Raw genomic sequence first — 21,677 nt, 5'->3', positions numbered from 1 at the left:
GCTAAAGTTAGAGGACATATTGCTAAAGTTGCTAAATTAGTCCATAAGATTTACTTGGCTAGTGAAGAACACATAAAAAAAAGGAGAAATAAGGAAGTTGTAATTCTTCTTTATAAGGCCTTGATACACCCACATCTGGATTACTGTGCTCAAGTCTGGTCTCCTGAGTTTCTTGGGGATGAGGAAGTGGTGGAGAGGATTCAGAGGCAAGTGAACAAGATGGTGCGTTGCTTGAAGGTGTGTGGGTTGCAGAAGTTAGTTAATGGGAGAAAAAGAGGGGATATGATAGAAATATTTCAGTTTCTTAAAGAGTTTTATAGGATATATGCAGGGGAAATGTTTCAGCACTTGGCTAGAGGGACCAGAACAAGGGCTCATCCATGGAAGTTGAATAAAGGTGTGATTAGTAGTTTCTGCTTACTTAGATACTACAGGCTCTGTAGATGGGATATTAATATTTTACAAAAGTGTGATAGGATGATTAGGGAATAAGAGTACCAAATTTAAGACTATTTATTTTTGTAATCTTTCATGATTTTTCTACTCACTTAAGACACTAGTCCAGATGTTTTCTTTATTTTTTATTGAACTAATTCAGAAGATGAGGTGCTTTCAGTTATAGGATCCCTTTGTATTTTGGAATTGACTCCACTTTTCCTGCAAAGTAAAGAGATTTTGAATGCTATTATTGCATTATGGGTTGGTGTAAGACTATATGGGCATCTCCAAGTAATCATATTTTTGCACTAATTTCACAAACTTTGGAAATTTGTGCAAAAATAATTTACACAATATATTGAGTAACAATTATAGGATCTAGTGAACAGGCATGCTCCCTAAGCTTGGTGTGCTTGTTCACTAGAACCATTCACTAGACAGTTTTTTGTAGCAGTTGTCTAGTGAATGGTTTTCAAAATAGATTATTTGAAATATCTGCAGGATGAACAGGCTGGTACCCCCCCCCCCACCTAAAAAAAGTTGAATGCTTATGTAACGCACATGCACCTTTTTTTTAAAAGAATTCAAATCCTTTCTTTCCTAGATAATTGTATCAAATAATTTATAATTTTTCGATAATAAATGTAAAACTGATTATTATAAATTAAGGAATTATTTTGACATAAATGCTGTATCAGCCTGTAAAAGAAATATCAGTAATCAGTATTTCTGTTTAGGATATAATTGAAAATGAAACAAGACATTGCTGATGTTTTCTGCACTACAGCTTGAAATTCTTTAATGTGACTTCTGGGGAAATGTTCTTTCTTTCTTAGTAGCAGTAAAAGTAATCTAAGCTTTTAGCCTTTTCCTCCAGCTGAGAGAATTATTATCTAGTATTTCTAAGACAAAGCTTATTTCAGAAACAACAACTAGCAACAGTAAAAGTAGTAATACAGTAGTCCCCCCCCCCCGTATCCTCAGTTTCACTTATCGGCAGTTTGAAAAAAGCATGCGAAATGTTCGAGCGCTGCACTAGTTGAAACATGCATACGCGCAGGCTGAAAACTTGTCGAAACATGTGCTTGTTTTGCTAGCCGTGTGGACTTAAACGTGCATGTTTGTTCATGTTTAGTTTTGCTTGAATTGTTGAAGAAAGCAGTCCATTGTCTGTCATTGCAATTAAAAATTGCATTTAAATTCAAGCAAATAAATAATGAAAAATTTAAAAATGGCTTCAAAACCGAAGAGAAGATGTGAAGTGCTCAGTATTAGTGAAAAATCAAAGATTATCAATATGATTGAAGCAGAAAAAAAGTCAATTGCAACCATTGCCAAGATCTATAATAAAAGCGAATCTTTGATACGTGAGGTGTTGAAGAATAAAGAAAAAATTCGTGCCAGTCTTTCCATTGCACCCAAATCTGCAAAAGTTACAAGTACGGTGCGTGATAAGGCTTTACTCGAGGTAGAGAATGCTTTGAATTTGTGAGTGGAAGACATGACAAGAAAAAGGATTCCTATTGATAGTAACACATTACGACAAAAAGCATTGATCCTATATGAAGACATGCAGCTGCAAGACAAAACAGAAGAGGAAGAAAAGTCATTTACAGCAAGCAAGGGCTGCATGCATAGATTCAAAACTAGGTTTAATATAAAAAACATAAAAATTATGGGAGAATCTGCATCGGCTGCTGAGAAAGCTGCTTCATTGTTCCCAGCAGAATTTTAAGGAATTATTGCAGAGAAAGGTTATCATCCTAAGCAAGTTTTTAATTGTGATGAAACTGGCCTTGTTTGGAAGAAAATGCCACAACGGACCTACATCCATAAAACTGTGAAGCAAGCACCAGGCTTTAAAGCATTTATGTCAAAATGCTTTGGCAAGAAGATTTGTAGAAGATTTGGCAAGATCTTTCAACTCCTCCTCGTTAGTGAGCACCTCACGATGCCCATCTATGTAATCATTCAATTCTTCTTCTGTCATGTCGTCAAATCCCTCTCCACCTATTTTTCGTGGTGTGCTAATTATCGTTGTTATCTGCAAGTTAATGTCAGGGACGTCTTGGGAATTATGAACGCCATTACTCCACAAATTCTTCCAGCATGCAGTTACTGTTTCTGGTTTTCGATATGATTCATGCAATGGTTGAAGAGTCTGCTGATGTTGGAGTCATGGAATGCTGGAAATGATTCACAATTGTGGATGCAATTGTATCCACAATTGTGAATCAAGGGAGCAATGGACGAATTGAAACCAGAAACAGTAACTGCATGCTGGAAGAATTTGTGGAGTAATGCCGTTCATAATTCCCAAGACGTCCCTGACATTAACTTGCAGATAACAACGATAATTAGCACAGCACGAAAAATAGGTGGAGAGGGATTTGACGATATGACAGAAGAAGAATTGAATGATTACATAGATGGGCATCGTGAGGTGCTCACTAACGAGGAGGAGTTGAAAGATCTTGCCAAATCTTCTACAGAAGGCGATGAGGATGAAAGTGAACAAGAACCACCAGCATGGACACTCGAAAAATTTGCCACGATATTTCAAATTGCTCAAACATTAAAGGAACAGATAATGGATTATGATTCAATGATGGAGTGCAGCATAAAAATTACTTGCACAATAACAGAAGCTTTGGAACTTTTGCAGAACCTGTTTACTGAATTGAAGAGACAAAAACGGCAGCTTCCAATAACAATAATTTTTAAAAAAGTTGACAAAGCTTCTACTATCGATGATCCTCAGCCATCCACATCATTTGCTCAGTAAGCAAGCAAGCAGCCGACTGCCAAAGATTCGGCAGATGAATAAATATGTAGCTGAACACAACGAGTTGTTCTGATCTCAGTTGATTCCTCCTAATAAGAATAAAAATGTTAAGGTTTTATTAACAATTACATTTTCATTAGTATATTTTCTCATTTCATTCTACATAATTATTATTTGTCTAAAGATGAAGTTTTATTGAATGAGGCAATTTTTTTGGTTTGCCACTTCATCCCTACTACTCAGGGTACTTCCTACTGCATTGGGACACACACTCCATTGCTCCTCGTAGATTCTAAAGACGTAAAAATTGTTTCATGATAATTTTAAATAAATATGTAATATTATTATTGTGAAACCCTACAGTCCTAGCACATGAGACTAAGTCAATTTAATAATAATTTCCTGCTTCAATTTTGCTATATATGTGCAAAAATCTGGGTCTCACTAGTGTTTCACTACTATCCATGGTTTCAGGTATCCACGGAAGACGATGGAACTAAACCCTGCGGATACGAGGGGGGGGGGCTACTGTATTTGGAATTCTTTTAAAAAAACAACTAACACTATTGAACTTTCTTTTTTTTTTGTGGTATACATGTAAACTAGCAGCAGTAAAAATAGTAATATTTGGAATTCTTTTAAAAAACAACTAACACTATTGAACTTTTTTGTGGTATACATGTAAACAGTTTTTATATGCTGAAAATATAGTATTTTTAAAACTTAGAATAATTTCAGCAGACACTGAACAACTGATTATAGATTGCAAAGAAATAATCTGAAATTAGAAGTACCTCCTTCAACAGATACAATTAATTTCCAGTAGCAGCGAGGGAGATGGAGTATGCAATTGGAAATCTTCAAAATTAGCATAAATTCTGAATCAGTCTTTATAGGATATGTTTCATATATTTTCACCATATCTACAGCAGTCAAGAACTGGATGTTATAAAAATATGCATCCTACAGAAAAAAGGAAAAAAAAAAAAATCAGCTGTTGCAATTTCAAGCAGAAAAAGTTCCTCCTGAAATATCATTGAATATAAATTTTTTGATGTTAGAAAGGTTTTATAATTGGAAAGCCAGTAATGCAATTCAATATCATTTGTTCTCATAAAAACAGAAAAGCTCATTTCTAAAATTAAAGCATGGCAATTCATATAATGGTATTTTCCAAAGAAAGAAAACAAAAATTTATTATTATTATTATTATTATTATTATTACGGTGACTCCAGGGAGTCCTTAGACTCATCGAGGGAGGCCCTAAACATCATGTCTACACAACTATTTGACATTCTCACAGTATCTATCATACCTTGCCTTGAATTCATTCACTGTCATAGCACCCACAACAGACTCTGGCAGCTTATTCCACTCATTTACCACTCTAAAAGTAAAGAATCCAGCTCTAACAGCTCTATCCAAGTCGTCCTGCAAGATTTTGACATCTTCTACATTCACTATTGCCCTACCCAACTTTGCATCATCAGCGAACAAATGAACTGTTCCTCTTAGATCCTAACCTATATCGTTAATGAACAAATTAAACAGCAGTGGTCCAAGAACAGAACTCTGCAGCACACCACTAGTCACAGGCCGTCTTTTGGATTCTACTCCTGAATAAACTACTCTCTGATATCTCTCCATCAGCCACCCACCTATCCATCTCACCAACCCTATACCATTCCCATATGTTGCAGTTTATGGATTAGAATTCCATGTGGTATCCTGTCAAAGGCCTTAGCCAGGTCCAGCAGTATCACTGTAAACCCATTACCCTTATCCAGTTCATCTGTCACTGTGTTATAAAACTTGAGCAAGTTACTGAGGCATGATCTACCCTTCACAAAGCCATGCTGTTCCCCACACAGTATCTCATTATCATCAATCCATTCCTGTATTTTTCCCTTGACTACTTTCTCCAAGACCTTGACAACGACTCCTGATATGCTGATCGGTCAGTAATTTGCAAAGTCTTTGATCCTCCTTTATGCAGTGAAACTATTTTCCCCTCTTTCCACGCCTTTGGGACTAAACTAGACCCAAGACTCAGATTAAACAACATGGTCAAGGGCACTGATAATTCTTTAGCCGCTTCACGTAAGACCCGTGCCGTTATACTATCCAATCCCACAGATGTATTCACATTAAGGTTCTGTAATAGACTATTCACCTCCACTGCATTCATCACAATTCCCATATAAACTAATGGTTCCTTCATTTTTTCAATGTCACCACCTGGATGATATACTCTTGCAAAGTGCTTGCTCAGTAATTCCACTATATTGACTGATTCAGTGACCTCCTTACCATCGTCATTCCTTAAAATCATTCTGCCGTGTACAGTTTTTTTTTTTGCTTGTAGCATATTGAAAGAACTATTGCAGGTCACGTTTCTCTTTAAATTCCCTCCACAGTTGTTTCTTTTTTTGCAGCTCAAGCTTAATGGTGTTATTCATCCATTTAACCCTACTTGTTTTACTATTTGGACACTAGATATACAATCAGCCATAACCTCCTGTAAATGCTCCTTGACCACTTCCCATGCTCTATCAACATCCCTTGCAGTTTTACATGCCATGGCACCGATCCAAGCAATCTCCTAAGCTTGTCATACTTGCCAGCACATTAATTTTTAAATAAATATAAATTAAAATAAATTTATATTTATTTTAAAATAGTTATATATATTTAACATAATGATTTTAAATGCAAGCATTTCAGAATTTCTCAAATAATTTCTGCAATATTGTCATTAAAATTAAAGAACATAAATCGTCTTGTTCCATTGCACTAATTTGAAGAATAAAAGACGGCAAATTTACTACTATTTAAAAAACTCATTGCAAAGGCTGATCTGTGGTTATTAGAGGATTAAGTGTTTATTTCACACATGTGGAATTCATTTTTATTTTTTGGAAGAGACACAATAAAATAAATTATGCAGTAAAAAAAGTTCAAATGTAGAAGGATAGTAAAGGAAATTGCAAGTAACATAGTAAGCCAAGTGACACAAAAGTCGCTCTGTGACAGTTAATCCACTAATGTGACTGCAACTGTTAATGGATTAATGGCAGAAGAGGTTAATTTCATGAAAAAAAAAAAAAAAAAGACAGAATGGCGATGATGTTTTGTTCTATGCATAATCTTAAGGTGGTCTGAGTATTTCGGCCATTTGGGAGGTTAAGAAAATTATTTTAAAATATTCTGAAAAAAAAATGCTATGAAACCACATTTATTGAAATAAATATGTGTGGACAGACTTATGTGTTCGTCGTATATGTTGTTTATTTTTAATTGTATATATTAGAACACAGAAAAATAAGTGAACAATTAATTTATTAACATTGAAAACAGACATTGAAAACATTCTTAGCGCATTTAAATAGCCAACATCCAAAAAATCCACTTTACAATGGAACTGGACGCTAATAACTGTCTGCCCTTCCTGGATACACTTATCACACGTCTTCCAGATGGTTCTTTATCATTTTCAGTTTTTAGAAAACACACACATACAGGGAGATAGATATTTACACAAACAATTCATGCCATCACCCTTCTCAACGATATGGCATTTTAAAAATGTTAACCAACAGAGCGAGAGCAATCTGTTCCAATGACAGTACTCTTGCTGCCGAACTGGCTTACTTATGCCACACCGTCTTGGCCAATGGCTATAATCCCCATAAGAAAGGTGCTTAAGGATCAAAGCTGTATAACTGAGAGGAGACCTCCACATAGCCTTTAAAGGAATGCGGACAACCGACCAGGGCTTCTGACCTAATGTCCAATCCTCACCTTCTCGTGGTGCACCCTGTTGGGTATCTACTTTGATACTGAACGAACGAGGATGGGCTGGCAATTTGGGATTTAGCCGACCAAATTGTATTCTTATTGGTTAAACCAAAATAAAAAATGATGGTACAACATGACAAAATTTCATGCCGGCTGGGGCGTCGCTCGGTTAAACAAGGCCCCCGTTGTTTTCACCAGGGAACCAGGGCGAACAGCGAAAAGTCAGCTACTGGAACAAATCTGAAAACAAACCCCAACTCAACATCACCAGAGTTAAAGATCGGTACTATCAACGTAAGAAGCCTGAATGGCAAAGAAATGGAGCTAGCTGAGGAATTAGATAAGTACCAGATCGACATAATAGGGGTGACTGAAACAAAAAAGACCAAAACTGGTGAGATCTTTCTGAGCAATAAATACAAAATGTTATATTCAGGCAATAACAATCAAGGAAAAGAAGGAGTAGCCATAGTATTCAACACAAAATACGAGGCTAATCTTCTTGAATGGCAGTCAGTCTCAAGTAGAGTAATGTGGGCAAATATGAGAATGGGGAACTGGACAATGAGACTTATTTGTGCCTATGTTCTCACAGAAGGTTCTACTAAGGTAGAAGTGGAGGAATTTTTTGAGACTATAGAAAAAGCAACTGACACAATGAAAAAGGAAAGTTGGTCCTTGTTGGGGATCTAAATAGTAGAGTAGGAAATGATTGTGAGACATACAAAAATATTTTGGGAAAAATTGGAGAAAAGAGCAAAGCTAATAATAATGGCAAATATCTGTTGGATTTCTGCTCAGGACATGGACTGGTTATTACTAACACCATGTTCCAACATAAAAATGTGCACAAATTCACATGGAGAGAAGAGGCTAGGAATAAGAAAAGTCTCATTGACTATGTTATTGTTGATAGTGATGTTTTCTCCCTGGTGCAGGACACCAGAGTGTACAGAGGATTTGAAATTGGAAGTGATCACTATTTAGTCTTGAGCAGGATAAAATTGAATTTCATATTGAAAAGAATAACATGTAAGAAAGTTTTAAAGCGAATGAAAGTTGAGCAGCTCTCAGATGTAAACTGTAGACTAAAATACAGAAATATTATTGAAAAGAAAATGAAAGAGTTTGAGAACAGGAATCAAACCTTGGAGATTCAGTGGCAAACTCTGAAGGAAACATTGATTGATTCTGCCAGAGAGGCATGTGGTGAGGTTGTGTGCAAAGATAAAAAAATCAGAACTCCCTGGTGGACACAGGAAGTTAAAGAGGCAGTGAAGGAAAAGAAGAAAGCATATCAAAAGTTCCTGGCAAATAAGTCAGCTTTTACTCTTACAGAATACAGAGACAAATGTAAGAAAGCTAAATAGTGTGTAAAACTAGCTAAACAAAAGTCATGGGAGGACTTTGGCAAGAATATAGAAAATAAATATCAAGAAGGTGGCAAAATATTCTGGAGGTTGTTGAAGAAGCTTAGGAATGGAGGAAAGAGTGCTGTAAAAGGAATTAGAGATGATAAAGGTGAAATGAAAACAGGAGAAAAAGATATCCTTGAAGTATGGAGTAATTACTTTGAAAAACTGCTAAATGAAACAAGCAGTGATGACAGCAACAGTGATAAAAAACACTGACCAGGCATGCAGTCAGGAATACATATCCATACTTGAAGTAGAAAAAGCCATCAAAGGCTTGAAATGTGGAAAGGCAGCAGGAGTAGATGATATTCGACCAGAAATGCTGAAGTATGGTGGTATAAGAGTCTTACAGTGGCTGCACTGCATAGTTCAGAAAGCCTGGACAGAGGGACGAATTCCCGATGATTGGAGTAGAGCTCTCATAGTACCCATATATAAAAAGGGAAATAAAACTGAATGTGAGAATTACAGAGGTATTTCCCTACTGAGTGTTCCTGGCAAGATCTATGCAAGTATACTTGAGAAACGGTTGAGAACAATTGTGGAAGAAAAGCTTGGTGAAGAACAAGCTGGATTCAGGCCAAATAGAGGCTGTCAGGATCAGATCTTCACTTTACGACAAATAGTCGAGAAAGCATGGGAATATAACAAAGATCTGTACTTAAGTTTTGTCGATTTGGAAAAGGCATATGACAAGGTGCCAAGAGAGAAGCTATTCAATACGCTGCAGTTATATGGTGTCAATGGGGCATTATATCAAGCAATACTTAGTCTTTATTTGAGTTGTGAGTCAGCAGTCAGAATTGAAGGAAGTACAGGAAGATGGTTTAATGTTAAATCTGGTGTGAGACAAGGATGTACATTGTCCCCTCTGTTATTCATTATCTATATGGATCACATTATGAAGGAATGTGGTATTAAACCTGATATCAAAATTGGAGATGTTAATGTCAGCTCTTTGCTTTATGCGGATGATGTTATACTTCTAAAGAAATCCGCTACAAGTCTGCAAGATTCTCTGACTAAATTGAATAGCTGTTGTAATAGATATGGTATGAAGGTCAGCAATAAAAAGACAAAGACAATGAAAATAGGCAGAATCATTGAAAATGTCAACTGTGTTGTGAATGGAGAACCTGTGGAACAAGTAAAACATTTCAGCTACTTAGGCACAATTTTTACTGAAGATGGTAAACTAAATATAGAAATAGACAACAGAATCAGCAAAGCTGGTATGGTGGGAAGTCAATTGAATAAATTCATATGGAATAAGAAAGAAATTAGTCGGAACACTAAATTAGCTGTATACAAGACTGTGTTCAAACCAATTTTAACTTATGGATCTGAGAGCTGGGTCAGAAGTAAAACACTTGACCAAAGACTAGAGACCGCAGATATGAGAGTCCTGAGAAAGATTAGATGCGTGAACAGATGCCATCAATGGCAATATCATATTAAAAATGAGGATATTAGGAAAGAACTTGACATTGTCAGCATCCAGGAATGCGTTAGCAGAGCTAATCTCAGATGGTATGGTCACTTAAATAGAATGATAGAGGAAAGATTAGCAAAACAAGTGTTCTCTGCCAGGTTGGCAGGAAAATGACCCAGAGGAAGACCAAGATATAGGTGGATTGATACGGTACAAAGTGCCTTAGACGATAGAAATATAAGATCTGATAATGTTGGAGTCTTGACAAGTAACAGACTGATTTGGAGGAAAATTGTAGCTAGGAAGTTAGTAATGATGTAATTTTTTCATGTAGTACTGTCATATCCTGTACACCCCTTGAGGGTACATGGCAGGAATTTGATGATGATAATGATGAAAAACAAAATACTAAACACTCCTAAGAAACTCCTCCCACTATCCACCACAGAGAACTACAACAAAACAGCCACCTTCCCATACATTAAAGGCACATCCAAAAAGATTTCAAGAATTCTTAATAAACATGAACTACACACCACATTCAGCCCGTGGAGCAAATTAGCAACCCTTATCCACTAACCCAAGGACAGTATTCCCCCTTTATCACATCCAGGAGTCTACAAAGTGCCCTGCTCGTGTAATCAAGCCTGCTATCAAACAGGAAGAACTGTGAACATCTGCATCAATGAACACAAAAGATACATCTGGCATTATCACTATGGCAAGTCGGGTCTAGCAGGGCATATTCTGGATACCCCTGCACACAGGTTCAACTGGAAAAACACAAAAGTACTGCACAGAAGGTCTTACAAGTCGGTGAGATTGTTCTTAGAGGCAATAGAAGCCCTGAAACACACTCAAAATCTCAACAAATATGGCTGTATAAATTTGCCTAAAATCTGGGAGACAGTCATCTTAAGAAAATACTAGTACCGGTTTATTTCTCTGTTTAGGATACTAGTCTTATGTGATAGCTGCATTTTTTTTTTTTTTTTTTTTTTTTATACCAGATAGAGAGTACCAAACTCAGGACTCTAGTTTTTGTGTTGCTGCTACAATTTTGTTTAACTATTCCATTGATTACACCTTGTTGTTATAGTCTCGCGTATTGTGACAAACTGTGTTTTTGTGCTCTGAAGGTGCTGGTTATAACACCAGCATAATATCAGCAATAAGTTAATAAATTAATTATTTACTTATTTTTCTGTGTTCTAATATATACCGTTAAAAAATAAACAACCTGAAATAAATATGGTTTGAACATGTCTTTCTTTTCTTACACTACTCTGATATATGGAAATATGCGTCATGTCGTTATGCTTACAGTTTTAGATACACTTCTTCTTCTACACGTTATTCCCGCTTCCTATGCAGGGTCCGCGTGTTACTTTTTAGATGCGACTTCTTGTTAGTACTACTCCCAACCGACCCGTCGCCTGGTCTGCCACTGGGGGGGGGGGGGGGGGATATATTTTTGACTGTAGAGGCGTATGTTCACGGGACCGGTTTGCTTGTTTGTGGGATGAAAAACGCCAGATAAACTGGCGGAAAAAACCCTACTGACCGCCCAAGACCGGCTAACTTGGCTATGCCTGAGGAAGATCCTCAAATTCCTCACGTCTACAACGGGAATCGAACCTGGGACGCTCCTTCCCCAGGCATATGGTTGCGAAGGGCCAAGCCACTAGGCTAACCGCGCGTTATACAGTTTTAGGTACACTGCTGTTAATTAATTTTTTTAACGTCAACTTTACTTTAGAAAAAGAATCTCCACAGGGTATCTCTTTTTTGGATTTACACATCCAAAGAAAAGAAGACGGTTCCATTGCCACATCTGTCTTTCGCAAGCCTACATTCTCAGGTCGCTACATTCACATTTCTTCTGCCCATCATCCATCTCAGAAATCTGGCATTATTAAATCACTAGTTTCCAGAGCACACAAATTCTGCGCCTCTGAAGAATTCTTTAAACCAGGAATTAGAAGTTATCAAAAATACAGCCATCCTAAATGGATATAATCCCAAAACAACTCAAAAAATCATCAGTCACTTCTGCATACATCAAACCAGACAGGAAGAAGTGCATAGGATTCCCATACCTTACTTTAAAGGCATCTCAGAATGTCTTTCTAAAATTATCAAGAAATACAATTTTGCCACTACTTATAAACCTATCAGCCAAATTTACAACTTATTACCTTCTCCTAAGGACAAATTCTCACCCTTGATGTTACCTGGTGTTTATGAGATTCCATGCTCATGCAAATTATCTTACTTTGGACAGACAGGTAGTCTCTTCAGAAACGCATCTCGGAACATCAAGACCACATTCGTCTTCTTAAACCGCAGAAATCTGGCCTCTCTCAACACGGAATTGAAAATCCAAACCATAGGATCCATTGGGAAAAGGCTAAACTTTTACATAGATCTTTATTTAAACATGAACGTTTATACAAAGAAAGTTCTGAAGCCCTACTACACAGACCAAACCTAAACCGCAACGATGTTCTTACTTTTCCTAAAGTATGGGAAATTATCATTCAAAATTGTGTTAAATAATTAACTTTTTTTTTTTTTTGTGTACTACTTTAGGACGTTATGCACGTTTCATGAGATTCTATTGTAATCATGCGCCCTAACTGTATGTTATTCCTATTTTCGTTTAAATACTGTACTGATGATGTCTTAAGATACTTAAGATGAAATATTTACAATTAAATAATTTTCACTGTGGTTTATACATGTGTTTCTTCTAATTAATTAAAAAAAAAAAAAACTGCTGTTTGTGAATAACTCTTTCTGCTTTTATGAATAAGACATTATATTAAATTGCATTGCATTTTTATTTCAAGGCTAATTTTAAAATATTGCAAATTTATATTCTGTAGTATTTCAAATGAACTTGCAGTTGAAAAATGAAACAGATTGTTATTGTTGTTATTATTCGTAGAGTGCTCATTTCAGTAATAATAATTCTGTTTCTTAACTGTTGTAAAATATATAATGAAATTATCTGAGACATGTCCTATACAGAATTGATTTTAAGTTCCCGCTTCCTATGCAGGGTCCGCGTGTTACTTTTTAGATGCGACTTCTTGTTAGTACTACTCCCAACCGACCCTATCTACTCTCCTTCCTATCTACCATGGCTGTTCACAGCAACTGAATTATATCTACTTTTTTCTACTAATTTCATGCTTTTCACAGTATGTATTACACAATTCAGTATCTGAAATGTATAACTTCATGTTACCTGTCGAGAAATGAAATGAAATAATTACAGCAATCCCTCGATTAGTGCGCCTAATGTGTTCTTTAAAACAGGTGCATTAGTTGAAAACACACTAATCGAATATAATAACCTATGGGAAAAAAGTATTTTTCAGATTTCTTATTTGACCCTTAATTTTTTTTTTAAAAGAATTAGAGTATGTCTCAGGGCCTAGTTAAAGGAAAACCATGAAGCTGAAAGACAATAAAACATTTTCAGAATATAAATTTTATTATTCTACTTCTTAACAAAGAATTGAGCTAATGTAGTTTGGCAGGCATTTTGTTTCTTTTTTTCATACAACCGACGGTATGGCCCTATTGCCTCTTCTACTCTTCTGTAAATTTTACTGCTTCTCTCTTCATCCGGGTCATCCTCTAAGCATTTCAAATTGTTTCTGTGAAATCTCTTTTGGCTGACTATCAGTGGTTAAATTTTCTTCATATTCTTCGGGATCTTCCCGCTGTGCATCTAAATTTAGCAGGTCGGAATCGCTCAATTCTTCAGAATGAGATTTAATTAACTCTTGGACGTTATAATTGAAGGGGAGAAAGAAATGAAGGACATACGAATTGGTCGCCAACACGCAAATTCATGTGCTTTATAGATAAAATTTCCCAACTGTTATACAAGCAAAATAGTTACCACTTTAAAAACTACAATGATCATAAAAGAGAAGTTAATTTTCTGACTTGTAATAATAAACAACTCATCTCAGAAGACGGATTGATTACCCTATTATCGGAATGGATTCTCCTTTTTGTGACATGCACAGAAGTGTCGAAGGGTCTCGAATTTGTGGACGTACTATAGCATATGACATAAATTTTGGTGGTAAAAATTTGGAACATAGTATACACAGTGTACATGGAAATAGTGTAGTATGTCATTAAAAATAACTTTGTAAAATGTTTTAAATCGGTAACTAAATTATTTCATTCTGGTGAGTGGTTTTTTAAAATAGTTAGCCATAAAAAGGTATAGATAGAAAATTTTTAAAATTTGTAACATTTATTTTTAAGATGTATATAGACACACTAATCGAATTTGGGTATCGAAAAAAAAAATGACACACTAATCGAAAACGCACTAATCTGGGGCGCACTAATCAAGGGATTACTGTATTCTCTTATCTGTATCTGTACCATAGTGTCCACGTTGGACCTCCCTAGTTTCAAAGAACGGTAAAAAATTGAAATGCAGAAATATGTAGGTTTGTGTTGTTCAAATGTTCCAGAGACTCTACAAGTTTCATCCAGAATTTTTTCCTGCATTGCGATCCAGTGGCACTAACAGACAGGACTGTCATAGTTTTAAACATGGAGTCAGGGTTGGAGAAAATGCAAGTTGTGTGGTGGTTAGCTGAGCTGAAATCAATCAAAACAGCTCAACATTCCATCAGATGTACAAAAAGGCAGCAACTGATCCCAAGAGTATCTGTTTGTGGAAAGAAAATTTCCTAACTACAGGAAATGTTTCAAAACAACATGGAGGAGGAAAGCAGCCAATATCAGAAGAGAAGGTAGAGAGGATTCATGAGACCTCTGCGCGAAGCCTGACAAAATTCATTAGGAGAGCATCACGTGAACTGCAAATACCCTGCTTCACAAGATTGTCCATCATAAGTTGTGTCTACATGCGTACAAAGTGCAGGTTTGCAGGAAATCAAGCAAAACGATAAACCACAATGGATAATGTTTGTACCTGAAATTCTGGAATGTGCTGACAAGAATCTAGATTTTCTTTCCCAGATTTGCTTTTCTGACGAAGCCACTTTTTATGTTAGTGGAAAAGTGAAGAGGCACATTGTCAGGATATGGGGGGAGTGAAAATCTTCACTGTGTCATGGAACACATGTGTGATAGTTCCAAGGTAAATGTCTGACATGATGTGGTGTAATGCGAAATGCTATCATTGGTGCATTTTTTTGTGGTAAGCAATATCGACAGAATGGTTTATCTCGACGTACTGGAAAATTTCATCTTTCCAAAACCCGAAGACTTGCAACTGCACTTCCTCTTTGACCAGGATGGTGTCCCACCACACTGGCATTTTGGAGATCCGTGCAACTCTTGACAGAGTCTTTCCTCAGCAGTGGATCAGACGTAGAGGACAGATTCCCTGGCCACCATGATCACCAGATCTTACCCTACTTGATTTTTTTTTCTTGTGGGGGGTATGTGAAGGACACGGAGTACGCAACTAAAGTGGACAGCCTAGAGAACCTGAAACATCGCATTTCTGCTGCTGTGTACTTCATCATCCCTGACATGCTTCAAAGAACCTGATCAGAGATAGACTATCAATTTGACATTGGGCATGCTACTAAAGGAGCACACATGGAAGTGTACTGATTTTTTTTTTTTTTACAAAAACTTGGTGAGAGTTCTTCTCATTCATACAATTTCGACACCATGGTTTATACACTTAAGTAGTAGTAACATGTTGAAACTAGGAAGGTCCAATGTGGACACCTTGTTTTTCTTTGCAATTTGATTATTCCAACCACTACTTTTCTTTCCAGGTGCCAGCATTCAGTTGTTTAGGGAATAGCGATCAGTTAATATTGTAATTTTTACAACTAGATTGTCTGTATTTAAAAAGTTTAGTACCTTTATGTCATAAAAGTTAGATATGAAGGTTCTGTCTGTCCTTATATAAAAAAGGAAGATAATTTTTCTGCTCTCCTATTTGTACAGAATCTTATTTCTTTGAATATGCCATAATGTCATTTTTTTTTTTTTTACTTTGCTATTTTGTAATAAAAAAATATTATTAGTACTACTTTAAAAAATATTTCATCTGTGGCACACACTACTATAAAAATTTAAAATTCAAAGTTTCACTATCGGGGAAAACTGTTTTATTTACTAAAATTGGTCTCATAGTAGGCAAATTTCAAAAACCAGATGCAGTAGGCAGGATTGTGTTACACAGAATGTTTTGAAAAATAAAAAATCTTGGAGAATGATTTAACCCACTATTCAGAAGAAATGCCTTGAACATAATTATGACAGCTTATATGTATTTTAAGGAAAATCACTTAAATGACTATATAGCCGAACGTTAAATTAGAATATAACTAATTTATTTTTAAAGGCACAACTAGTTTTATCTTTCTAGAAGACTTCATCGGGTGCATAGTACATAGAAGAAAAAAGAGATGCACAAAACAAACATTACTTTGGTACATTACTAAAGTTCTAAATTATTAATGGATTGCTGACATTAGAATGGATTCGCAGACTAGCTGCATTATTCTCGTGCACAAGGATGTGGTCACTAGACCACCATGGCTGAATAGCAAAGTAACAATCAGAAAGATTGTAGCTGAGGTTGACATTAAGTTGAACAGGATTTAGTGCAATTTCTGTTAGGATTAAATTTTTCTTTCAAGTTTATAGCATTTGTAAATAATTTTGGATCTATCCCAGTTTACTGAGTTTATAGTGGACTGATGGTCATTGGGATCATAAGAATTAAGCAGCACATGATTGTATAAGGCTGTGTCCTTGGTTCTACCATAGGTGATATCTCTGAGATGTTCTTCAATACGAAGCTTGATTGATTTTTTTCTGTTTGTCCATAATATGGAGAATTACTGTGACGCCAAAGACATGGTATACACGTGGATATTTCAAACTGTATGTTTAGGTTTGGCTGGATGAAGCCAACATCAAAACTTTCTTAAAGGAGTGAATAAGGCACAAATTTTATATTTCTTGAGGATTTTTGTGAATTTGTTAGAAATAGAGCTGATATACGGAATGGTGACATAACCTTTCATATCATTTCTTTCGTCGGTACAACGTGTAGAAAGATTAAACAAAAGTTTTGAAGTGGTCTGCTTTGGATAACTTTCTAAAAAAAAGTTATCCTAAGCAGTTATCTTTTATCAATTTTTCAGAAAGAAAAATTGATAAAAGCAGCTTCAATTCTTTGGTGATCTCTTTTTTATTGCTGATGAGAGTATGTGCTAAAATAAAAATAATACCGAACTTTTGATGTGGATAATGATGGGCTGTGTGTGAAGATATCTGTTGGTTAGGCTTTCTGTGGATGGAGATTTTTAGTTTTCCAGATGAACAAGTAAGTTTCACATCAAGAAAATGAAGCAAACTGTTGACTTCTAGTTCTGCTGTAAATTTTATCCTAGGATGTTGGTTGTTAAGATGATTCAAGAACTCTTGGAGTGAATCTGGACCATGGCTCCAAATCAAGAAAACATTGTCTATTTATCTTTTCCATGATCTTGGTTTTAATAGAAAGGAGTGTATTGCCTTTTCTTCAGATGCTTCCTGCTTTGTGCTGTTTCTATGGAGCTGACCATTGTCTCTTTCAGCAAGACAATGCACAGCGTCATAAGTCTGCTGCAACTTTGTGATTTGTGGACATAAAATATAGACAACGTACACAAAAAATAGTCGCTTTACATCACACTTGACTGGCCTCCACAGAGCCCTGATCTTAACCCTATTGAACATCTGCAGGATGAAATGGAGCATTAGGTGAGGTCAGGGGATGTCTGGTCAAAGGATGAGCAGTTTTACATTTAGGACACCAGATTGCTGTCTCCTGATTATTACATGCCTACAGGAAGAATGGTCCAAAATTCTCATTGATCGCTATCCGTATGCCTTTGGAAAGTATGCCCCATACAATTGCTGCAGTCATTGCAGTAAAAGGAGGTCATATCTTATTAAGATGGGTGCCATGGTTGTTTATTCCTCACATTGTAGTGTCCATTGACTTCTTTCCAAGCAGTGTATTATATTATTATTATGTAACTGTTGTTATTATCACTATACTGTTATTATAGAATACAATTTATATTATGATGATACAATAAATTTTCTGATGTAATTTGATATGTACACAAAAAATAGTTCCTTTATCCCAATTTTAGTAAAATATTATTACTACTAATAATAAAATGTTGTTTTCTGTGTTCTGTATTCTGAAAGTAGTCATATTTCTTTTTTTCCTTTCAAGTAATCTAAAACTTGGTATTTGGTGTGTTCTTCTAGGACTCATCTTGAGACATTTGGAAGGATTGCCTTTTTTTTTGCTTGCTGAAGTAGTAGTATGAGCTTGAATTTGCAATGAATTTGCAATTTCAACTCTGTAATCTAGATAAATTATGGGAGACTTACATTTTTGCTTGTACAGGAAAAAATTATTCCAAATGATAAAATCCAATACATGTCTAAACAGCTTTTTGTAATATTTTTATGTTTTCTCATTACAGAGTAAAACGATAGCTGCTAGGAAAAAAATCCTCTTCAAGTGGGAATTGAGTGTACTGGAATCAGTATAGTCAACCATCTTTGTATCAATATTTGTAGTCCTGAAAAAGAGCATTTTTGATTCATGCTGGTCAAAATTTATATACTGTATCTTGAGCAGTTTTATATTTAGGACACCAGATTGCTGTCTCCTGATTCTTCTAATTTTTTTTTTTTTTCCCTCTTCAAGCAGTCAGCATTTGTGTGTAATTTTTTTATTTTATTTTAATTTTAAGCTGCGGGCAGTAAAGGTTTCAGAAGATGGATAGAGTTATCAATTAGAAAGCTCAGCCCACTTTAAAGCTAGCATAGAAAACCTCACTCCAACACACTTGCATAATAGTCAGTTTTGATCTCTCCTCCTTATTAACCAGTGTCCTACTCAAAGATACCTTAGACTGCACTCAAGCAATATTCCTCCTGTTATCTCAGCCCTATTCTAGTTCACCATGAACTCAAGCTATTTCGTTTGGCAAGGAAAATTCTATAAGCAGAGGAGACAGCCATGGGTTCTCCACTTTCTCCACTACTGGTCAATTTCTTTATGGAGACTTCTGAAGAAAAAGCCTTAAACCCCACAAAACCCCACTATCTGGCTATGTTATGTGGATGATGTGTTCTCCTTTGGCTGCATGACATGAATACTCCACAATTTCTTAACATACCTAAACAATCAGCACCCAGGATTCAGTTTACCTTGAAAAAGGAAAATAACAACTGTCTCCCATTCCCAAATGCTGTGATTACATGCCAATCTGATGGATCCTTGTCCTTCTCTATTTACAGAAAACCTACACATACAGGTAGATACATTCACCAACAGTTCTCCTCACCCCTCCCAACAATACGGAATTATAAAAACCCTATGCAACAGGGAAAAATTAATCAGTTCTGATAACAGTACCTTAGCTACTGAACTTGACCATATCCTTTAACATTTTCTTAGCCAATGGCTACAAAACCCCAAAAAATCCAAAAAAAATATTAAAATCATGTAACTGCAACCCCCCCCCCCCTTCAGAGATTACCCAAAATCTACCATCATCCTAATCACATCTGAAAAATTGACAAAAATCCTAAGGAAATATGACCTTATAACCAGTTACAGACCACATAAGAAATTGGCATCTCTTATCCACTCCACCAAAGACCAACCACATCCTCTAGCCCTACCAGAAGTATTGTAGGTCCCTTGCAGTTGCAATCTGTCCTACTATGGCCAGACAGACAGGACAGCCAATATCAGAATATCCAAACACAAGGACTGCATCCAGTTCCACCAATATGATCACTCAGGACATGCTGATGCTTTGGACACCCACCACAGGATATGCTAGAAGAAGGCCACTCTATTACGCTGCATCAAACACAAGTATGAAAGGCTATTCCTCGAATCTTCCTCAGCTCTGAAAAACTTTCCAAACCTCATCAAATTTGAGTGCATGAAACTGCCCCAAATTTGGGGAGTATACATTTTAAGATTGTCAGCCCAAGACTGTCCAATTTAACCTACTAAGCACACCATTGAGAACTGGTGTCCAACTCTGGGCCCAACTTCTGTTGCCTTTCTTCAGCTTCATTTGCTTTCACCAGTGTTAGTGCCTGCATACACATATCATTGTTTTTTGTGATCCATGATGATGGCAATGCAACATGATCAAAATTTAGGAAGGTATTAATTAAAGTCTTATGTGTGATTCCCACCCACAAAAAGTCATTATACCTATAGTACATTTTGTATTGTGGGTGGGCTAAAATTTTTTTTTAAAGATCCAGATGAGAATATACTGATCTTAGCATTTATCACTGTATACTGGCAGAATCTATATAACAACAAATGTGATTAGCTCATTTAACTTAGTAAAAGACTGTTTCTCTGTGATGTTATCAAAGAAGCCTTGACTTCAAGTACTTTATATATAGCATAAATAAAAACATAACTACAAAAACACCAAGTTTAGAACAATGATCTCACAATATAAGGCCAAAATTATTGAAATATTTTGTCACCATTATGCAGAAATATGTGCCAGGGACATTTCACTGGTCCAAGAATACATCTCAATCTTCAGTTGCACACTTGTTGTTGTTGTTAAGAACTCCATTTGACTGCAGTTTTTATGCTCTTAATATACTAATTACATATGTTCAAAACTATCCAAAAAATAAAATAAATACCTAGGATATTTTTAAAAATTCTACAATTTTTAACATAATTTTATAATGTACCTGTTTCACCTTTTATTTAAATGCAAACTATTAGAAAAGATGCTTTTTTTTTTTTGACATTTACTTCTGTCATTTCTATCAACAGACTAGAAGCCCATCGTCAGATCTAGATGATAAGGATGAGGATTATGAGCCTACAAATAAAAAGATAGCCTCAGCAAAGTCAAAACATTCTAAAAGAAGCCAGTCCAAACAGGTCAGTTTTATGTGTGCGAGTACATCATAGCTAAGTTATGATTTATTAATAAATATTTATATAGGTTGGAAGGTCACTTAGCAGTCAAAGCCAGATTACTGAAATCAGACTTCCACATAGCCTTTAAGGAATGTGGAGAATTTACTGGAGATTTTGGTCTAATGTCCTTTCACCTTCATGTTGTGTGTGTGTCCTGTTAGGTATCCATAGGGTACTGAATGAAATTAGGATATGAGCTGGCAGTTTGGGACTTAATCAACCAAAAGTATATTCTGTATTGGCTTAAACAGGAAACAGAGATTAAATATCATACTGCCTGGAGTGTTGCTCAATTAAACATGGTGTATTTGTCAGAAAACAGACGAGGCAAAGAGGGAAAAGTCAGTGACTGGAATAAATGCAGTGTCAGAACAATTGAAGATAGGCACATCAACATAAGCATCAACGGAAATGGAATCAAATTGGCAGAACTAGAGAAGTACCACATGGACATAATTGGTATTACTGAAACAAAGAAGACAAAAATGAGAGAAATCCCGCTAAATAATAAATAAATGGTGTTGCATTTGGACAATAGTGATCAGGGAAAAGAAGTAGTGATGGTATTTAAAATCATACAAGGATATAAACATATTGATCAGTAGGCAGTTAGGCAATTTCAAAATGGGGAATTGGACAATGAAACTTGTGTCTGTGAGCTCATAGAAGGTTCTACTGAGGAAGAAGTGGAGGATTTTTTGAATTATTACAGAAAGCAGCTGATATTAAATGGAAAACTGGTCCTTGTTGGAGAAGGAAACAGCAGCATAGGAAATTAATCCCAGGCA

The 21,677-nt window shown here is 35.9% G+C and overlaps 1 protein-coding gene across 3 annotated transcripts in view; it reads left to right on the top strand.

Moving 5' to 3' along the window:
• Window positions 1–21,677, top strand: part of LOC150110057 (CXXC-type zinc finger protein 1-like) — a 298,921-nt gene that overhangs the window by 145,475 nt on the left and 131,769 nt on the right. For all 3 annotated transcript variants that reach the window (XM_090390972.1, XM_090390959.1, XM_090390969.1), the window contains exon 9: window positions 20,740–20,850. In XM_090390972.1, coding sequence (XP_090247098.1) covers window positions 20,740–20,850 — 111 coding nt within the window. The remainder of the gene's footprint in view (window positions 1–20,739; window positions 20,851–21,677) is intronic.

Source organism: Typopeltis vanoorti, chromosome 1 (genome assembly GCF_054136105.1).
Source record: "Typopeltis vanoorti isolate ZY-2024b chromosome 1, IOZ_Tvanoo_1.0, whole genome shotgun sequence".
Lineage (NCBI taxonomy): Eukaryota > Metazoa > Arthropoda > Arachnida > Uropygi > Thelyphonidae > Typopeltis > Typopeltis vanoorti.
This window is presented reverse-complemented; position numbering and strand designations above follow the sequence as displayed.